The sequence below is a fragment of the Mustelus asterias genome, chromosome 1 (assembly GCF_964213995.1).
Source record: "Mustelus asterias chromosome 1, sMusAst1.hap1.1, whole genome shotgun sequence".
In the NCBI taxonomy this organism is placed as follows: domain Eukaryota; kingdom Metazoa; phylum Chordata; class Chondrichthyes; order Carcharhiniformes; family Triakidae; genus Mustelus; species Mustelus asterias.
Window position 1 is genome coordinate 40,232,038 of NC_135801.1, and position 18,482 is coordinate 40,250,519.

General features: G+C 40.4%; 1 protein-coding gene across 17 annotated transcripts in view; it reads right to left on the reverse strand.

Moving 5' to 3' along the window:
* Window positions 1-18,482, reverse strand: part of rapgef2b (Rap guanine nucleotide exchange factor 2b) — a 446,795-nt gene that overhangs the window by 56,688 nt on the left and 371,625 nt on the right. For 13 of the 17 annotated variants that reach the window (XM_078211679.1, XM_078211699.1, XM_078211645.1 and 10 more), the window contains 6 exons: window positions 13,032-13,243; window positions 11,240-11,363; window positions 9,135-9,158; window positions 7,702-7,925; window positions 4,898-5,080; window positions 4,479-4,631 (listed from right to left, as the gene is read on the reverse strand). In XM_078211679.1, coding sequence (XP_078067805.1) covers window positions 4,479-4,631; window positions 4,898-5,080; window positions 7,702-7,925; window positions 9,135-9,158; window positions 11,240-11,363; window positions 13,032-13,243 — 920 coding nt within the window. The remainder of the gene's footprint in view (window positions 1-4,478; window positions 4,632-4,897; window positions 5,081-7,701; window positions 7,926-9,134; window positions 9,159-11,239; window positions 11,364-13,031; window positions 13,244-18,482) is intronic. The other 4 variants (XM_078211662.1, XM_078211689.1, XM_078211598.1 and 1 more) reach the window with 2 other exon arrangements.

Consider the following 18,482-nt stretch of genomic DNA (forward strand, 5'->3'; position numbering starts at 1 on the left):
CGAGTGTTTTGACACTTCATAAAATGAAAGACATGACAAGATTTACTGTAATCTTTACAGAAAAAAATTGAAATAAATATTACCTAAAAGAGAGTGCACATTTTCACAATCATGTAATCTGGTGAATATCTGGAGTCAGTACAGAACAAAGAAAAATACAGCACAGGAACAGGCCCTTCGGCCGATCATGTTGTCCTATCTAGGCCAACAGTTTGTATCTATCCCTCTATTTCCCGCCTGTTCACGTGTCTATCCAGATAAGTCTTAAATGTCGCTAACATATCTGCCTCAACCACCTCACTTGGCAGTGCATTCCAGGCTCCCACCACCCTCTGTGTAAAAAAAAACTTTCCCCGCACATCTCCACTGAACCTTACCTTGAACTTGTGCCCCCTTGTAATTGTCATTTCAGCCCTGGGAAAAAGCTTCCAACTGTTCACCCTATCTATGCCCCTCATAATTTTATAAATTTCTATCAGGTTGCCCCTCAGCCTCCATCTTTCCAGGGAGAACAATCCCAGTTTATTCAATTTCTCCTCATAGCTAATACCCTCCATACCAGGCAACATCCCGGTACCTTTTCTGTACTCTTTCCAAAGCCTCTATATCCTTCTGGTAGTGTGGTGACCAGAATTGGACACAGTATTCCAAATGTGTCCGAACCAACGTTTTTTATAACTAACATAATTTTCCAACTTTTATACTCGATGCCCCATCCAATGAAGGCAAGCATGCCATATGCTTTCTTCGCCATCTTTTTCACCCGTTCCACCTTTTCCACTTTTAAGGATCTGTGGACCTGCACTCCCAGATCGCTCTGTAGTGTCTATGCTCTGATGGTTCTGCCATTTATTTTATAGCTACCACCTGAATTGGATCTACCAAAATGCATCACCTCGCATTTGTCTGGATTAAATTCCATCTGCCATTTCTCCGCTCAATTTTCCAGCCTATATCCTGCTGTAATCGCTGACAATCTTCATCACTATCCACAACTCCACCAATCTTAATATCATCCACAAAGTTGCTAATCAGACCAGCTACGTTTTCTTCCAAGTTATTTATATATATATATTACAAACAGCAGAGGTCCAAGCACTGATCCCTGCGGAACACCACTAGTTACAGACCTCCATTCAGAAAAACACCCTTCCATCGCTACCCTCTGTCTTCTATTGCCAAACCAGTTCTGAGTCCATCTAGCTAGTTCACCCCTGGTCCCGTGTGATTTAATCTTTTGCACCAGCCTGCCATGAGGGACCTTGTCAAATGCTTCACTAAAGTCCATGTAGACAACATCCACAGGCCTTCCCTCATCAATCATTTTAGTCACCTCCTCAAAATTAAATTAATGAGACATGCCCTCCTTCTTACAAAACCATGCTGTCTGTCGCCAACAAGACCATTCAGTTCCAAATGTGTATAGATCCTCTTTCTAAGAATCTTCTACAACAATTTCACTATCACTGACTCAAGCTCACTGGCCTATAATTAGCCGGTTATCCTTGCTACTCTTATTAAATAACAGGACAACATTGGCTATTCTCCAATCCTCTGGGACCTCATCAGTGGCCAACGAGGAAACAAAGATTTCTGTTAGAAGACCAGCAATTTCATCTCTTGCCTCCCTCAGCAATCTGGGATAGTTGCCATCTGGCCCTGGGGATTTGTCTACCTTAATGCTTTTTAACTTACCTAACACGTCCTCCGTCATAATGATGACTTGTTCTACAGGGTTTACATACCCCTCTGAGACACCATCAACTGACATGTCCCTCTCCATTGTGAATACTGATGCAAATTACTCATGAAGGATTTCACCCACTGCCTTTGGTTCTACGCATAATTTCCCTCCTTTGTCCTGGATGGACCAACTCTCTCTCTAGCTACCCTCTTTTTCCTAATAAATGTACAAAATGCCTTGGGATTCTCCTTAATCCTGACTGCCAAGGACATTTTGTGAGCCCTTTTTGCCCTCCTAACTCCCTGTTTGAGCTCTTTTCTACTTTCCCTGTATTCTTCAAGTGCTTCATCCGTTTTTAGTTGCCTACACCTCATGTTTTCTTTTTGACTAGACTCATAATTTCCTTGGTCATCCACGGTTCCTGAATCCTGCCTTTCCTGTCCTTCCTTTTCACAGGCACATGCCTATCCTGCACTCCGATCAACTGCTCCTTAAAAGACTCCCACATGACAAATGGGGTTTTACCCTCAAAGAACCTCTCCCAAACAACAATCCTTCCTAATCTGGTTGTAGTTAGTCTCCCCCCAATTTAACACCTTAACCCTAGGACAACACTCATCCTTTTCTATGAGCATGCGAAAGCTTACGGAGTTGTGGTCACTGTTCGCCACATGTTCCCCCACTGCAACTTTGATGACGTGGCCAGGCTCATTCCCTAGTATTAGGTCCAGTATAGCCCCCTCTCTAGTCATTCCATCTACATGTTGTTCCAAAAATTCTTCCCGAACATACTTAACAAATTCCTCACCATCCGGACCCCTAGCCCTAAGGGATTTCCAGTCAATATGAGGAAAATTAAAGTCTCCCACTACAACAACCCTATTATTTCTACATCTGTCCAGAATCTGCTTACATATCCATTCTTCAACTTCCCATGGGCTGTTGGGAGGCCTGTAGTACACTCCCACCCGAATCATACTAGCAAACCTCCCAGCCAGAATATTGGTGCCCCTCCAGTTCAAATGTAACCCATCCTTCTTGTACAGGCCCCACCTTCTCTGGAATATAATTTTCAGCAGCAATCTTTAATTACATAATAGTGAAAAAAATAAGCACTGTTTTTTTGTCTGGGGCACAGCAGGGAAGAAGTCATCATTCTTGGAAAAAAAGAGTTTATCTAACTCTTTGATTCTGAAAGCAGGATTTGACAATGTTTCCCATTAAGGTGAAAAATAACCTGCTTGTGGAGATTCAGGCTAATTCCTATTGATAATGTGTTTTGGGTCACTTATGAGATAATGGTTCCATTCAAGGACTTATCGAATCCTTCCAAGCAGAAGCACACAGGCTGAACTAAAAAAATCGCCTAACTGTAAACACTAGTGCTCTATCATGCTATGTTAGTTAGCTAAGCAGCTATTAGTCAATACAATGATGCTGTCAAAATATTTCAACAAGGTCACATAATTATGCAGTACAAGACCTGAGCCAACAAGTAGAACAGGGGAAACAGAACTTTTTTCCTCACAATTCACAATTGGATTGTTTTCCCTGTTGGTCAATTGCAGTTTAAAATGAGGGGGTGCAAATTTTAAACACAAAGTAAATGTATCTATGGCAATGTAAAATATTTCTACAGAAGTATGGGGAATGGAGAAACAGCTGAATTACAAACAATAAAATTTATAAAGCACTTGGAGTCAGTTGTAATAAATAGTATCGGGGTGTGAAATGTATGTTACAGTATTTTAATACCACATTTAATAATGGTTAGGTTAAATGTAAAAATTTATTTGCAAAATAGAACCATGTTTATTAGCATATGAGAAGCTCCTTTGTGTTTTAAGAAAAACAATGGACAACTTAAAACTAGCAAGTACCATGGGCTGGACTTTTAAAGTAGTTTGCGGTCCAGGTTAGAGGTAGGTGGGTTCATTATTTGCCACCACCAACCTCTGTACTGCCACAATCCTGGCCCTGAGCAATTTTGAATGAGGGTGGATGAGGGTTGGATTAGCTGCCCACCAGTCAATGGAGGCCAAATATTGTTAATCTAATAGACCCCATTTCCATGCCTACTGTAATTTCCAACCTGCATTGTGGGCAATCCACATTCAGCCTGGACCATGTTCCCTTCCCGAAGTAAGAAGTTTAACAACACCAGGTTAAAGTCCAACAGGTTTATTTGGTAGCAAAAGCCACACAAGCTTTCGGAGCTCCAAGCCCCTTTCCCGAACCCATAACAACAGCTGGGCTACAGCTGCACTTATTACAGTCACCTGGAGAGGTTACTCCAAGATTTTGACAGGCAGCTGTGGTTTTTTAAAACATCAAGATAAAATTACCTGCCTTTGTCCCTCACAGTCTCCATCTTCAAGAATGCCAGTTGCCACCTTGGTCAGAAGTGGCTAGCATTGCCTGTCCATGGAACCTGCCCACCATCTCCAACTAGATGGTGATCTTGCTCCTGGCCTTTAATTGGCTGAAGATTTGCAAGTCCCCATGCCTTAAGCATGGTGTGTGGGGTGGGAATCTGCAACTAGATGCTCTCTCTTGTTCCTGACCCCGGTTGAAAATCCAGCTCTAGATTTCTCCTATTACAACTGCACATAACACGTGAATGACCATCATAGGGTAGAGGTGTGTCTTTGGGTATATGGGTTAAGTAGATAAAAATATCCATGTAGTAGACTGAAAAACTCAGATAATATCTAAAACAAATCTCATTAGTAAATACACAGGCCTTTCATGGTTTTGGGAATGGTCTCATCTTGGGATTTGGTCAAGATACTACCTTTCCTTGGTGAGGTCTGAGGAGATGTAGGAGGAGATGACAGCTGAGATGATGTATTTGATATAGTATCTTCCGCCTGCTTTTTATTCCGATCTAAATTCGCTTCTTCAGACAAGGACAGTATTTTCTTCAAAGCTTGAGGAGAATGTGTACCTTAAGGGCAGAAATTAAAGTAGTAACACAGATAAGATAACCTTTTTTTTATTTCAACACATGAAAAGCAAAATAATGCTGAAGAGACACACGATTAGAAAGAAAAGCTACTGGAATTCTCAAGTCCTTATAAGAACACTTCCTACTGCACTGAACTTAATCTTTACAAAAGTTATTTTTCATATATTTGCATTCATTTGTGGAAACAAAATCGCAAACACTTAGTTCAAAGGCAGAGCAGAAAGATATTTTCAAAATTTTATTACCGAATGGAGGGAGATCTTTAACTTGCACTTTCTTGCGTGATGGATACAATGAGACGGCTGGGACCTGGAGAGCTTGATTTACTTTTTGTTGTTGCTGCTTCTGATGTTGCATTCCTGATCTTGGAGCGACTGGAGATGTATCTGAAAGTTTTCCGACTTTCTTTTCACCTGTGCTTTTGGGTACTAGATGTCAATGAAGAAAAAAGTATATGTATGGATTACACTGAAAATGCAAGATTCCAATTTAGAATTTTAAACACTTAGCTTGCTGGCACTCAAAGAAATGTATACCTCAGACTGGGGTAATGAAATATGCTGGAATTAGGTTTACCTTCAAACACTTGTATTGCTTAATTTTACTTTTATTTTTGGTCCTTGCTTTTTTGTTTCCGAAGTGCAACAAAGGGGCTGAATTTAATGGCTGGGGTGGTGGCCTTGTTCACCAGCTTAACGCTACCACAGTCATTTCCGGAAGCTCCCATCGGATTAAATCTTAATCAGGTATTTGCTTGCCATGAAGATGCCCAGGACTTTGGAGGCAAAGACCCCACCTCCAAGAGCTGTCAGCCAATCTGAATGGTGGCCATTGCTGGAACTGCAGTAGGCCTAGGACGAGGAGCAATGCTGGATGTCCGGAGGAGTTTAGTTGGTTAGGCTCTCTGGGGCCAGTCAGGCAGGTACTTTTGAGGGAATAGGGACAGCGTGGCGCATGAAACATTTACACAGAGTGTCCAATCAGAAGGACTCCTCAACCTCACCACCCAGGGGAGGTGATGGCCTAGTGGTAATATTGCTAGAATATTAATCCAGCTAATGTTCTGAGTTTACTCCGGGTGCTCATCCCACAGTCCAAAGATATGTGGGTTAGGTTGATTGGCCATGGTAAATTGTCCCATAATATCAGGGGGACTAGCAGGGTAAATATGAGGGGTTGGGGGGGGGGGGAAAGGGCCTGGGTGGATTGTGGTCGGTGCAGACTCGATGGGCCGAATGGCCTCTTTCTGCACTGTAGGGATTCTATGATCAGATGTACAGATTAGGTGGATTGGCCATGCTAAATTGCCCCTTAGTGTCCGAAGATGTGTAGGTTAGGTGGATTAGCAATGTAAATACAAACAAAGAACAAAACAGCCCAGGAACAGGCCCTTTGGCCCTCCAAGCCCGTGCCGCTCCCTGGTCCAAACTCGACCATTCTTTTGTATCCCTCTATTCCCACTCCGTTCATGTGGCTATCTAGATAAGTCTTAAACGTTCCCAGCATGCCCGCCTCCACCAGCTTGCCTGGCAGCGCATTCCAGGCCCCCCACCACCCTTTGCGTAAAATATGTCCTTCTGATATTAGTGTTAAACCTCCCCCCCCTCACCTTGAACCTATGACTCCTCATGAACGTCACCACCGACCTGGGAAAAAGCTTCCCACCGTTCACCCTATCTATGCCTTTCATGCGCAGGATTACGGGGATAGGGCGGGTGTGCTTGGTTAAGCTGTTCTTTTGGACAGTCAATGAACGGAATGGCTACTTTCTGCACTGTAGGGATTCTATGGTTCTAGAATGTGTGCAATTCTGGTCACCCTATTATAGAAATGATATTATTAAACTAGAAAGAGTGCAGAAAAGATTTACTAGGATGCTACCGGGACTTAATGGATTGAGTTATAAGGAGAGGCTGGATAGACTGGGACTTTTTTCTCTGGAGCGTAGGTGGCTGAGGGGTGATTTTATAGAGGGCTATAAAGTAATGAGGGGCACAGATCAGCTAGATATTCAATATCTTTTCCCAAAGGTAGGGGAGTCTAAAACTAGAGGGCATAGGTTTAAGGTGAGAGGGGAGAGATACAAAAGTGTCCAGAGGGGCAATTTTTTCACACAGAGGGTGGTGAGTGTCTGGACCAAGCTGCCAGAGGTAGTAGTAGAGGCGGGTACAATTTTGTCTTTTAAAAAGCATTTAGATAGTTACATGGGTACGATGGGTATAGAGGGATATGGGCCAAATGAGGGCAATTGGGATTAGCTTAGGGGTTTTAAAAAAGAAAGGGTGGCATGGACAAGTTGGGCCAAAGGGTCTGTTTCCATGCTGTAAACCTCTATGACTCTATAACGCAGCACCGTCATGAAGTCCAGTCTGCACATGAAAGAAAAATACTGTGGACCCTGAAAATCTGAAATAAAACCACAAAGTGCTGCGAAGAGAGAAACATAATTCATTTTTCAGTTCCGTGGTCTTTCAGCAGAACTGAGGGAAAGTTAGAAATATAATAGATTTTGAACAAGTGAAATGGAGTGGTTTAAACTGTAATATCAATGTATATTTCAGTGCTGATAGCTTAAACTGGTTGAACCAAGAAGATAGTCACTTTCCTATTCCTGCAAAATGAACAGCAATGACAGCAGCTAAAATCTGAAATCCGATTGGTGTATTATTCATGAAATCTGAGTCACTCAATGGATAATTACACTTTGGCTTTTTAAGGAAATATTCAGGCATTATATTTAGTTTAAACATAGCCTGTGAAAGAATGTTATAAATTGTTTTAGATTAACATAAAGAATTTTAAATGCTACTGTCATAAGAGATTATTTAATTCTATTACGCAGAAGAGCCATAATGTAAATTACTGTTTTGCAATAGTCAATATTGCTGGTATTTTTATAAACTATTTCAAAACTGTAATTTATTGCTTTTCATAATTATTATTGCTGTAATGAAATTGAAAGTTCCTTAAACCCGCAGCGATATGAAATTCACTACAGTGCAAATAAGTCAACATTTTGTCAAAGAACATTAAAAGAATTATGGCTTACATGTATTAGTACTTGGCTCACACTGCAATGATAGTGCCTGCAGGCTTTCTTCATCCATATCCAGATTAAGATTTGCAAGGTATTGTTTTACTTTCCGAGCCATCTGTGCATCTTCATAGAGTTTCTTGGCATTGAGAAATGAGCTGCGGCGTACCCGTTTTTTGTGTGCCCCTGTCTGTACCACATCCAGCACAGCAGCATTTGTACTGCCCTGGCTAAGCGATCTAACACAGTGGAGAGAAAGAGAGAGAGATGCCGCTGGTTTCAGCATGGGAGGTCAAAGACTGGGACATGCAAAGGTCAGATTGAGGTCAGTCTTGTTCAAGCTCAAAATAACACATGCCTCATTCCAAAAGTCAGACAGACAAAAATGAAAGAAAAGGAACGAAGAGTGAAAGGAAAATAAAACCAGCAACTACGCTGCAGATAACCCTGTTCTGCTTCAAGTTGGGAACCAAACTTTACACCACTATAAGCATCTCTGCCCACTAGTTTAAAAAGCTATTATACCGGCAGAAGAGTTGGAGTAGGAGTCGAAGCTCATGCAGGACTAATGTTAAATAGCAGTTGTAATAAATCCTGACAATATTAAATCCAAGCTCGTCTCAGTATTACTCTATGGCACTTGAGGATCAGCAGGAGGGTACAGTCTCTTTTGCTCTCACAGAATGGAACGTCTACACAAGATCAAAAAACTAATACAGTAATGCACTGCAGTCCGTTCAAAGCTTAGCTCAAAAGTCACTCATCACCCGAATTACCAGGATGCCCCTAATTACAGGTACATATTTAGAATAAAACTTTAGAATAAAAATTACACTATTTTAAAAATGTATACATATCCAGCAAAATTTTCCCTGTAAAAACAAATTAATTTACAATAAAAACAAATTTCACATTCATAAGCACCCAAATTTATTTAATTGCACTTCCATCAACACAACATTAAGTAGACCCACTGATAAAACCAGATACAAGCCCAACATGAAACGGAACCACTGATGAAACCAGAAGACATACTTGAGTCCCTAATGATGTGGGAAAGGTAAGGCAAGCATATTATATTTATAATAAATAATTGCCCCACAAAATTACAGCTGCCAATTTAATCCTGTCTATCCTTAAAATTTCTTTTGAACAGTTATTATTTTTCTGGAGACATAAAATATATATCTCAAAATTGTTTACAAACCATCACTAAATATATAACTTTTAAGGGACTGATTTTGAAGCTATTTCCTCTGAAGTCACTCAAATTACCTTAGTAGCCTAAGCAATGTTAGAACAGACTCATGTGAGTAGTTAAAGGTCATCCAATATGAGGCCAGAGGACAAAAGAGTTAAACTGAAACATGTCAAAGCTTAAAGGAAGCAGAGGGAAATGCAAAATGGTAAAAAAAAAATGTCCTTGGTGCCTGCAGTACACCACTTACCCCAGACTTCTCCATTTCTTCTTCCTGTAAGTGAGAGCCATGAATATTGAAGCGTGGATTAAGAAGAAAGACAGAGAAAGATCACAAGCTCAGACAGAAAAGACCAGGCAGCAGACATGCAGTAACAGAAGCCAAGGGACATAACATAGTCTAGTCACTTCAGTCATCACAACACAGAAACTGACTGAGATCAAACATACTGAATGAAATGCAAAAATTTTCCAGTCCAGTCAGAGCAACTTTCACCTTTCACTTTAGAAAGTAACTTAATAATTTTATGGTTATCATGAAATTTCACAGAATAATTGAACACTATTTGGAGATTTTGTTTTGCCATAGTTAGCTATAAATACAAAGTAAATGCAAAAAATATTCTCTCTATTTTAGGTACAATTGTATAATCAATAGGAAAATAACCTCTTAATCACCAGAATGCACAGATCCATGCCAAATTTGGAATTCTATGATTTTTACAGGTACTTACCAGATATTGATCTCAACATATCATTTGAATGACAAACTAAAGCAGTGTTAAATATGCTTTTTTTAAATATAAGTAATGTACTTTTACAGTAGCGCAGATGTCACTTCACCTAATTCTGTCTATGGGTTGGATTTTTATCTTTGCCAACCCAGAGCAAAACTGATATTGTGGGTTGCCCATTCGAGAAACTGTCTAGTCATTTCTGTTGGCAGCAAGTTGAAAATATATTCCTAACTTCAAGTCAATATTAGTTCAATATATAGTCATATTTCTGAAGCAAATAAAACATGTATATTTTAGAATACTGCGAATCTAAAAAATCCTATTTTTACTCAATTCTAGGGGGGGGGGTGACGTCTCATCCTCTGGGGGGGTGGGAGGGGAGGGGAGGGGGGTGTGACGTCTCATCCTCTGGGGGGGTGGGAGGGGAGGGGGGTGTGACGTCTCATCCAGTGATGGTGCCAGGAGGGATTGGCCGCAGACAGGCAGCGGAACCCCCCCGACCAGAGGATGATACGTCACTCCCCCTCCACCTCCCCCACACCCCAGAGGATGAGACGTCACACCCCCTCCCCCCCCATCACCCACAGGATGAGACGTCACACCCCCTCCCCTCTCCACAGAGGGCTACGTGGGCTCGCCCCCTCTCCTCATCCCTGCACCCCCCCCCCCCAACCAGAGTTCCAACTGGGCCCACCCCCCTCCTCTGGCAGACGCCAGCGGACCTGTGTGAAGCCCGGTCACTTCAGCCGTGGCTCGAAGTCAGTGTCCAGGAACGTGCTGCAGGCTGTCGAAGGACTGGTGGTGAGCGGGAAGGATGGTGGAGGGAGACCACGATCGAGGTAGGTTAGGGGTGTGCTCTGCCGGGGGGTCCTGCCTCCCAGAGGGGTCCGATCCTGGAGGGGGGAGGGCCTGCCTCCCAGATGGGTCCGATCCCGGTGGGGGGGGGGGGGGTCTGTTGGGGTGGTTAGAGGGGGTGTCTGCGAAGGCTGGGCCTCGGCAATTCCCCTGCTAAATAAAAGTACAAGTTGGACTTTTATTTATCAGGTCGGTAAAGGCACGGACGTGAATTGGGCCGAACGCTGGTAAAGGGGGAATTGATGGTAAATTTGGGCGCGTGCTTCATTAAGTCGATTTAAATGCATGCAAATGCATTTAAATCGTCGTGCTGGCTGATTTGGGCGCGCACCGGAACGGCGCCCGAATTGACCATTGGTAAAGGCGCGATCCGCTAGGAATCGGGTGCAGATCGCGGCATAGGCCCGACCGCCAACTTTACCGTCATTCCGGGCACGAAGTTTTGGTAAAATCGGGCCCATTGTGTACTGGATTTGAAGCACCAAAGACATAACAGCGCTAAAATAATTAGGACAACAACAACATAATGACACTTCTTGTGCTAGATTATGCAGTTCTTAGTACTTGGTATCAGGCAAGTTACTTTAATGGAAAGCTAGTTATGGTGTATTCTCAGAGCACAATTGCTGCTGTCTCTTCTAGATAGAAATAATCTGAACTGCGCTTGTTCTTTTGTGCTAGCCCTGAGAAGGTATTTTATTCTCTATGATGAGTAATTTTAATTGCCTCAGATTCCATTATCCTGTGAACTGATAACACTAACCTTGTTCTGAACATAACTGCAGGATCCATATTAACTGAAGCCATACGGCCAACATGACGGATTTCTTTGGCAATCATCCGTAACTTTTCAAAATTCACCAAACCTTCCACTTTGGAATCATTCCCTAAGGAAATAAAAATAAAATGATTTCTGATAAGGACAGCTGGATATACTTATATTTTACATTAAAATATAACTAAATCTACTTTGCTTCTAGAGAATCCAGGTGAAAACACAAGACTCCATTCAGGAATTTCAATGCTTTAAAGTTCTAAGGAGGAATGAATGAGAGTACGATACTGCACACTTATATTGAAATGCAGGTGGTGGAAGAGAACTGAAAAATTGCAAATGCCTTGTTCAAAAAAACTAAGGATGTAAGGATCGACCCAGCAATTACAGGTCGGCCTGTGATTGGAAAGTGTTTAGAAATGATAATCTGGGAAAAAAATAACAGTTGCTTAGACAAGGGTGTATTTATTAAAGAAAGCCAGCACAGATTGTATTATACTCTGTTACAAAATTAAGCCAGCACAAATTGTATTATACTATATTACGAAATTAACACAGTAAAATTATGTAGGGAGCAGATGGAAAGTGGACTTGATACCCAAGATCAGCCATGTAATAGCTATGTTATGCCATACTGGCAAAGTTATGGATTTTATACATTGTTGTCTACCATGTCACTATTGTATATTCACAAGTAATTTTAATTTAGTCTGTGATTCTGTCTTCAACATCTCCTTTCTTTAGCTCTCTGACATTTAAGAGACACAATATACACAAATGGACCTTGGGAAACAAATAAACTGATCTGTCGTCAATGTTCCCTGCACATGGCCATAAGACAATTGCTAATGTACAGTGAATTGCAATAAATTGACTCCACACAACAAAAATAAAAATTATAGAGAACACTGCCTGTGGTGACTAAACTTGTTCCAGGAGAGAATAGGGCGGCATGGTGGCACAGTGGTTAGGACTGCTGCCTCACTGTGCCGGGTTCAATTCCAGCCTCACGTCACTGTATGGAGTTTGCACATTCTCCCCGTGTCTCCCCGGATTTCCTCTGGGTGCTCTGGTTTCCTCCCACAGCCCAAAGATGGCCAATAGGTTGATTGGCCATGCTAAATTAACTCTAGTGTCAGGGGATAAGCAGGGTAAATATGTGAGGTTACGGGAATATTGCCTGGGTGGGATTGTGGTTGGTGCAGACTTGATGGACCGAATAGCCTCCTTCTGCACTGCAGGGATTCTAGGATACAACTGGAATCAATCACAACATAATTTTGAGTGGTTCAGGTAAATTTGTGAAGTTTGAATCATTTATATTCATCACCTAAGGCCAGAAACTAAATTAAGTTACTCCTGAATACACAAGAGTGTGATATAAATTGTGGTCACTGCAGCAAGTCATGGTGGACAACAATGTACAAAATATAGAGTGTGCCAGTGTAGCATAATGTAACTATTACATTACATTATTGAGAAATGAACAGTTGATGCCAAGAAACATGCTCAGTATTTGTTCAATTTATACAACATCCTGGTAAAGAGATGTATGGTGTAGAGTCTGTATATGACTGCATTTATTAAGTTACATCAAATATCTCGCAAATTTGGCATATTTAGTTTTGAATGTAAAAAGATTGGTGAAATACAACATAAATAAATGCTAGTACAAATTGAGCTAATGTATCAATGAGAATGGTGTGAAGACAGCAGTGGTACGTCAAGGAGAGCAAACTACAAAAATAGAGCCACCATCATTCTTTTAAAAAAAAGCTACCTTCATGCAGGAATGTTAAATCTTTCTTGATCACTGGGAAGAGGGGAATAATGGGAGGTTGCAAGTTCTCATTGTTGAGAACATTGCGGTATTTAGCCATATTTCTGGAGGGATCCAAGAGGTCCTGAAGGTCCTGAAAAAGCTTTTCATATTTACTTGGAAGTTTTTCCCAAGTATTCCGCAGTCTTGCCACTGGTGCAAGATATAAACCACTAAATTTTGGGAAGACAAAGAAAATACAGTAAGTATTACTTACAACATCATTTAAATACGTTTTTTAAAAAGTAAACCATCAACTTAACTTCAAATATTACCATCATACACTTTCTTTAACTAAACCCCAATGTTTCAAATGTGTTCCTCCCCTTTTTTTAGATGAACCATTAAATGTATGGCATTATGGGTTGAAACATAGATCATGGGTAACTCAAGATTCAATTCACATCATCAATGGCCAAAGCCATTCAGCAAAAGGTCGAGCATATATTTAATATAACCTCTGAAAACAGCCAGCAGAAACACTCATTTATAAATGGAGCAATAAGATCCACAATACAACTTATACCATTATAATTTCATATTTTCCTAGACAGATTAAAATCAATGTTACATTGTTGAATTTAAAGTAGAAAAATTTCTGTTTGTATCATTCAGCACTAGTTTTAATATTGCTAGCAATGAACAGAAAAATGTAACAATCTTGATACCCACTTTTTAATGGAGGTTAATTAACATCATTGGGCACAGTGACTTTCAGCAAGCACTGACAATTGTAGGAAATTTATTCTCCAAGTCTAACCCCTTATTTCCTTGCTCCGACAATATTCCAGTATTGGGACTACAATTTAAATACACCTTTCTTGTAATTGAAACTATTTACATAACTAAATAATTTAATTGTTGGAGTGAAGTCAAAGTAAAGGACACAAAATGGTTACCTGGCACAAAATGGACTGGGAAAGGACACTTTGGGCACAGACATTACATAAAGAGTTAAAACCTGTAGTGTTTAAATTACTGCAGGAAACAGGTCAGACCTTGAAGCACCTTAAACTTGAGATAAAAGCAGACCCAAAACAATGAGTTTGATAACGAGATCAGCCACTGATGGGGGACATAAATGCATAAATGTATCTACTCTATGTACGATGATGTGATAACTGTCGATGTCCGTACTTGTCTATGTATAACGAAGAGTTAACTGTTGATGTCCATACTTGTCTACTCAACTTGTAACGATGTGCTAACAGCTAATGTCCATGCTGTCTATTATCTAACAATGTATAAAAGATGCTCAACTACCATTGTGTAGTTGAGAAGGTGACTGCCTGTACTGCGGAGTGCCAGTGCTTCTCCCAAAGCTTTGTCCGAATAAAACTGTTTGTTGAACCTCCAAGTCTGACTCCAAAGTGGTGACTTTCCCACAACATAATCATAATATAAGATACATTGCAGACAAATATTACAAGTTATCTCAGAAATTCACTGTGTGTCATTAAACTCTCTGGTATGGTTGCAATATTTGCACAATATACAGAAATCACTTTCGAATGCTGACCATAAATGTGTTTTAATGTTTGCCAGTTTTTGTTATTATTCAATACGACCATAAGATTTTTGGATGTATAAAAAGCTTACGGTTGTATTTGAATATAAAATATTTAACAATAATATCCTTTTTCTACAATATGAAAGTAAGGTGCACATTTGCATCCTTCCATTTAGAAGCTTATCACCATTATTTAATTTCTAACAGACGAGAATGCACTTGTAAATCAAAGTTGGTTTGCCATGGTCCTGTAAGTGAAGAACTGCAACTCTAAGATCATTCTAGTAGGTCATCATTTGAAGGAAAATATGTTACTTATCCGATGAGTGGTGCCTAAGCTTCACATTAGTCACTCGGAAAGAACAGTAATGCATTTTAATTTTCTCTCAGAGTAATCGCAATATAAGACTACTATTAACATTTACAGTACTATAATGCCATTCCACCATCCATAATATTTCCATTAATATATGATGATTTAAGAAAAAATAAGGGAACAATCACAGATGTTGGTTGCAACTTTTACAAAATAATCTTTTGATTAAAGTTCATCTTTATTTAATTAGTCTCCACATTATGCTGTACTTCAAAGTTGCCAGGTTAGCAAACTGAACTTCAACATAATAGTGGATTTTAAAATTACAGCTTTTAATGTTTTGTTTGTCTATATACATGTAGATAGCATGTGGTAGATGCTTAATTTCAGACAAAGTAATATATCAAGCATTTTCTATTTGCTACCTTCCTCTTCCTCATTTACACATTCCAAATCCCCTTCTGCTCTTGCTTCTACTCATCATTGTATTGGTTGATTCAGTATTGGCCCAACTGCACCATTCTACCTGTCTTTCATAATCTTCTCTGTTAAATTCAATAAAGCCTTGTAAGGTATGTAAACGATCAGGTGAAACACCTACCGAAATTTAAATTTATTAATTTAGACCAGTAAAACATGAGAAGGTTTTTGAAGAAAATAGCAATAAGAGGCCTGTTCTCCTACTCAACATCCACCTTGCAAAACGTTACTTTGAGATTGTTAGTTCAAGCCAACGGGATTTTATATCCTGTATGCAAAGTAATTTCTATATAATGACAAAAGATTTGAACATGATTTGAATTCCTCTTGCTAGCTTGAATGGAAACATGCAGCAAACAAGATTGTTTTGGCAGATAAGGCAAAGGAGAATCCAAAGTGCTTCTACAAGTACATAAAGGCCAAAAGTAGGGCCTCTTAAGGATCAACAAGGTCATCTCTGTGCGGATCCACAAGAGATGGGTGAGATCCTAAATGAATATTTCTCATCAGTATTTACTGTTGAGAAAAGCATGGATGTTAGGTAACTTGGGGAAATAAATAGTGATGTCTTGAGGAGTGTACATATTACAAAGAAGGAGGTGCTGGAAGTCTTAAAGCTCATCAAGGTAGATTAATCCCCGGGACCTGATGAAGTGTATCCCAGGACATTGTGGGAGGCTAGGGAGGAAATTGTGGGTCCCCTAGCAGAGATATTTGAATCATCGATAATCATGGGTGAGGTGCTTGAAGACTGGAGGGTGGCAAATGCTGTGCCTTTATTTAAAAAGGGCTGCAGGGAAAAGCCTGGGAACTAGAGGCTGGTGAGCCCCACATCTGTGGTGGGTAAGCTGTTGGAAGGCATTTTGAGACAGGATCTACAGGCATTTAGAGATGCAAGGACTGATTAGGGACAGTCAGCATGGCTTTGTGAGTGGAAAAAATTTGATTGAGTTTTTTGAAGGGGTAACCAAGGAGGTAGATGAGAACAGTGCAGGTGATGACATTTACATGGACTTTAGCAAGGCCTTTGACAGGGTACCGCATGGTAGGTTGTTGCATAAGGTTAAATCTCACAGGATCCAGGGTGAGGTAGCTAAATGGATACAAAATTGGCTTGATGACAGAAGCCAGAGGGTGGTTGTAGAGGGTTGTTTATCAAACTGGAGACCTGTGATCAGTGCTGTGCCTCAGGGATCAGTGCTGGGTCCACTGTTATTTGTCATTTATATTAATGATTTGGATGAAAATGTAGGAGGCATGGTTAGTAAGTTTGCAGATGACACCAAGATTGATGGCATAGTGGACAGTGAAGAAGGTTATCTCGGATTGCAAAGGGAGCTTGATCAATTAGGCCAGTGGGCTGATGAATGGCAGATGGAGTTTAATTTAGATAAATGCAAGGTGATACATTTTGGTAGATTGAACTAGGGCAGGACTTACTCAGTTAATGATAGGGCACAAAGAGATCTAGGGGTACAGGTTCATAGCTCCTTGAAAGTAGAGTCACAAGTGGGCAGAGTGATGAAGAAGGCATTCAGCATGCTTGGCTTCATTGGTCAGAACATTGAATACAGGAGTTGGGACGTCTTGAAGTTGTACAAGACATTGGTAAGGCCACACTTGGAATACTGTGTATAGTTCTGGTCACCCTATTATAGAAAGGATATTATTAGACTAGAAAGAATGCAGAAGAGATTTACTAGGATGCTACCGGGACTTGATGGTTTGCGTTATAAGGAGAGGCTGGATAGACTGGGATTTTTTTCTCTGGAGCGTAGAAGGCTGAGGGGTGATCTTATAGAGGTCTATAAAATAATGAGGGGCATAGAACAGCTAGTCAATATCTTTTCCCAAAGATAGGGGAGTCTAAAACTAGAGTACATAGGTTTAAGGTGAGAAGGGAGAGATACAAAATGGTCCAGAGTTGCAACTGTTTCACACAGAGGGTGGTGAGTGTCTGGAAAAAGCTGCCAGAGCTAGTAGTAGAGGCAGGCACAATTGTGTCTTTTACAAAGTGTTTAGACAGTTACATGGGTAAGATGGGTATAGAGGGCTATGGGCCAAATGCGGGCAATTGGGACTAGGTTAGGGGTTTAAAAAAAAAACAGGGCGGCATGGGCAGTTGGGCCGAAGGGCCTGTTTCCATGCTGTAAACCTCTATGACTCTATACAAGTTTTTGATTCATATTTCAGTGTCTGGCTACCATTTTGTAAACTAGTGTTCCATAGTTCTATACTATGTTTTGTATTTTCTAAGAAATGGAATTTAGTTTTCTTCTTGTTCGTGCATTCCTTTTAGCAGGATGCATGCCAGGCTTTTATTATTTGTATTTTTTAAAAAGTTGAATAGTGATCTATAAAACTGCAATAGAAAGATTAAAATCCACATCCTTATGTTTACTTTTCCTCCATGGTCTCAACACCGACCCCGAACATATTCTCGTTACATAACTGCAATCTCACCGTTGCCAATATTACAATATACCGAGTAATAAGTTATCCAATAATTATTGGATAAATAATTATCCAAATTGGTGGATAATTTGCCACCAAAAATTATTCATTCTTCCGACACTAACCCCATTTGCAATCCTTCCTTACCTTTACTTTAACATTGACAGCTTTGCATTTAGCCATCTAGAGCCGATATTCTGAAATTCCCTCCCTAAAGTCCTCTGCCGCTTCACATCTTTCACGTCCTTTAAGACCTTCCCTAAAACCTGCCTCTTTATTTAAGTTTTCAGTTACATTTCCTACTACCTTCTTGGGGTTGGCATCCTTCTTAAAATTCATTCCCAGGATGTGGGCTGCCAACAAGGCCAGAACTAATTGCACACTTGTAGATGCCCCGAGAAAGTCTGGAGTCACATAATGGCCAAACTGCTTGAGGATGGTAGGTTTCCTTTTGGTGAAGTGTCTTGAGATTTTTTTTTTCATATCAAAGTCACTATATAAAGGAAAGCTTTTTTGCCCTCGAATCTCTATTGCCATATAGCTTACCATATTTCAACTAACTTAAGTTTCGCTGCTGCATGATAGATACTTTAATGTCACATGGCTGAATGAGAGTTAACAGTTCTAAGTGGAAAGTAGTTGGGCAGATGCA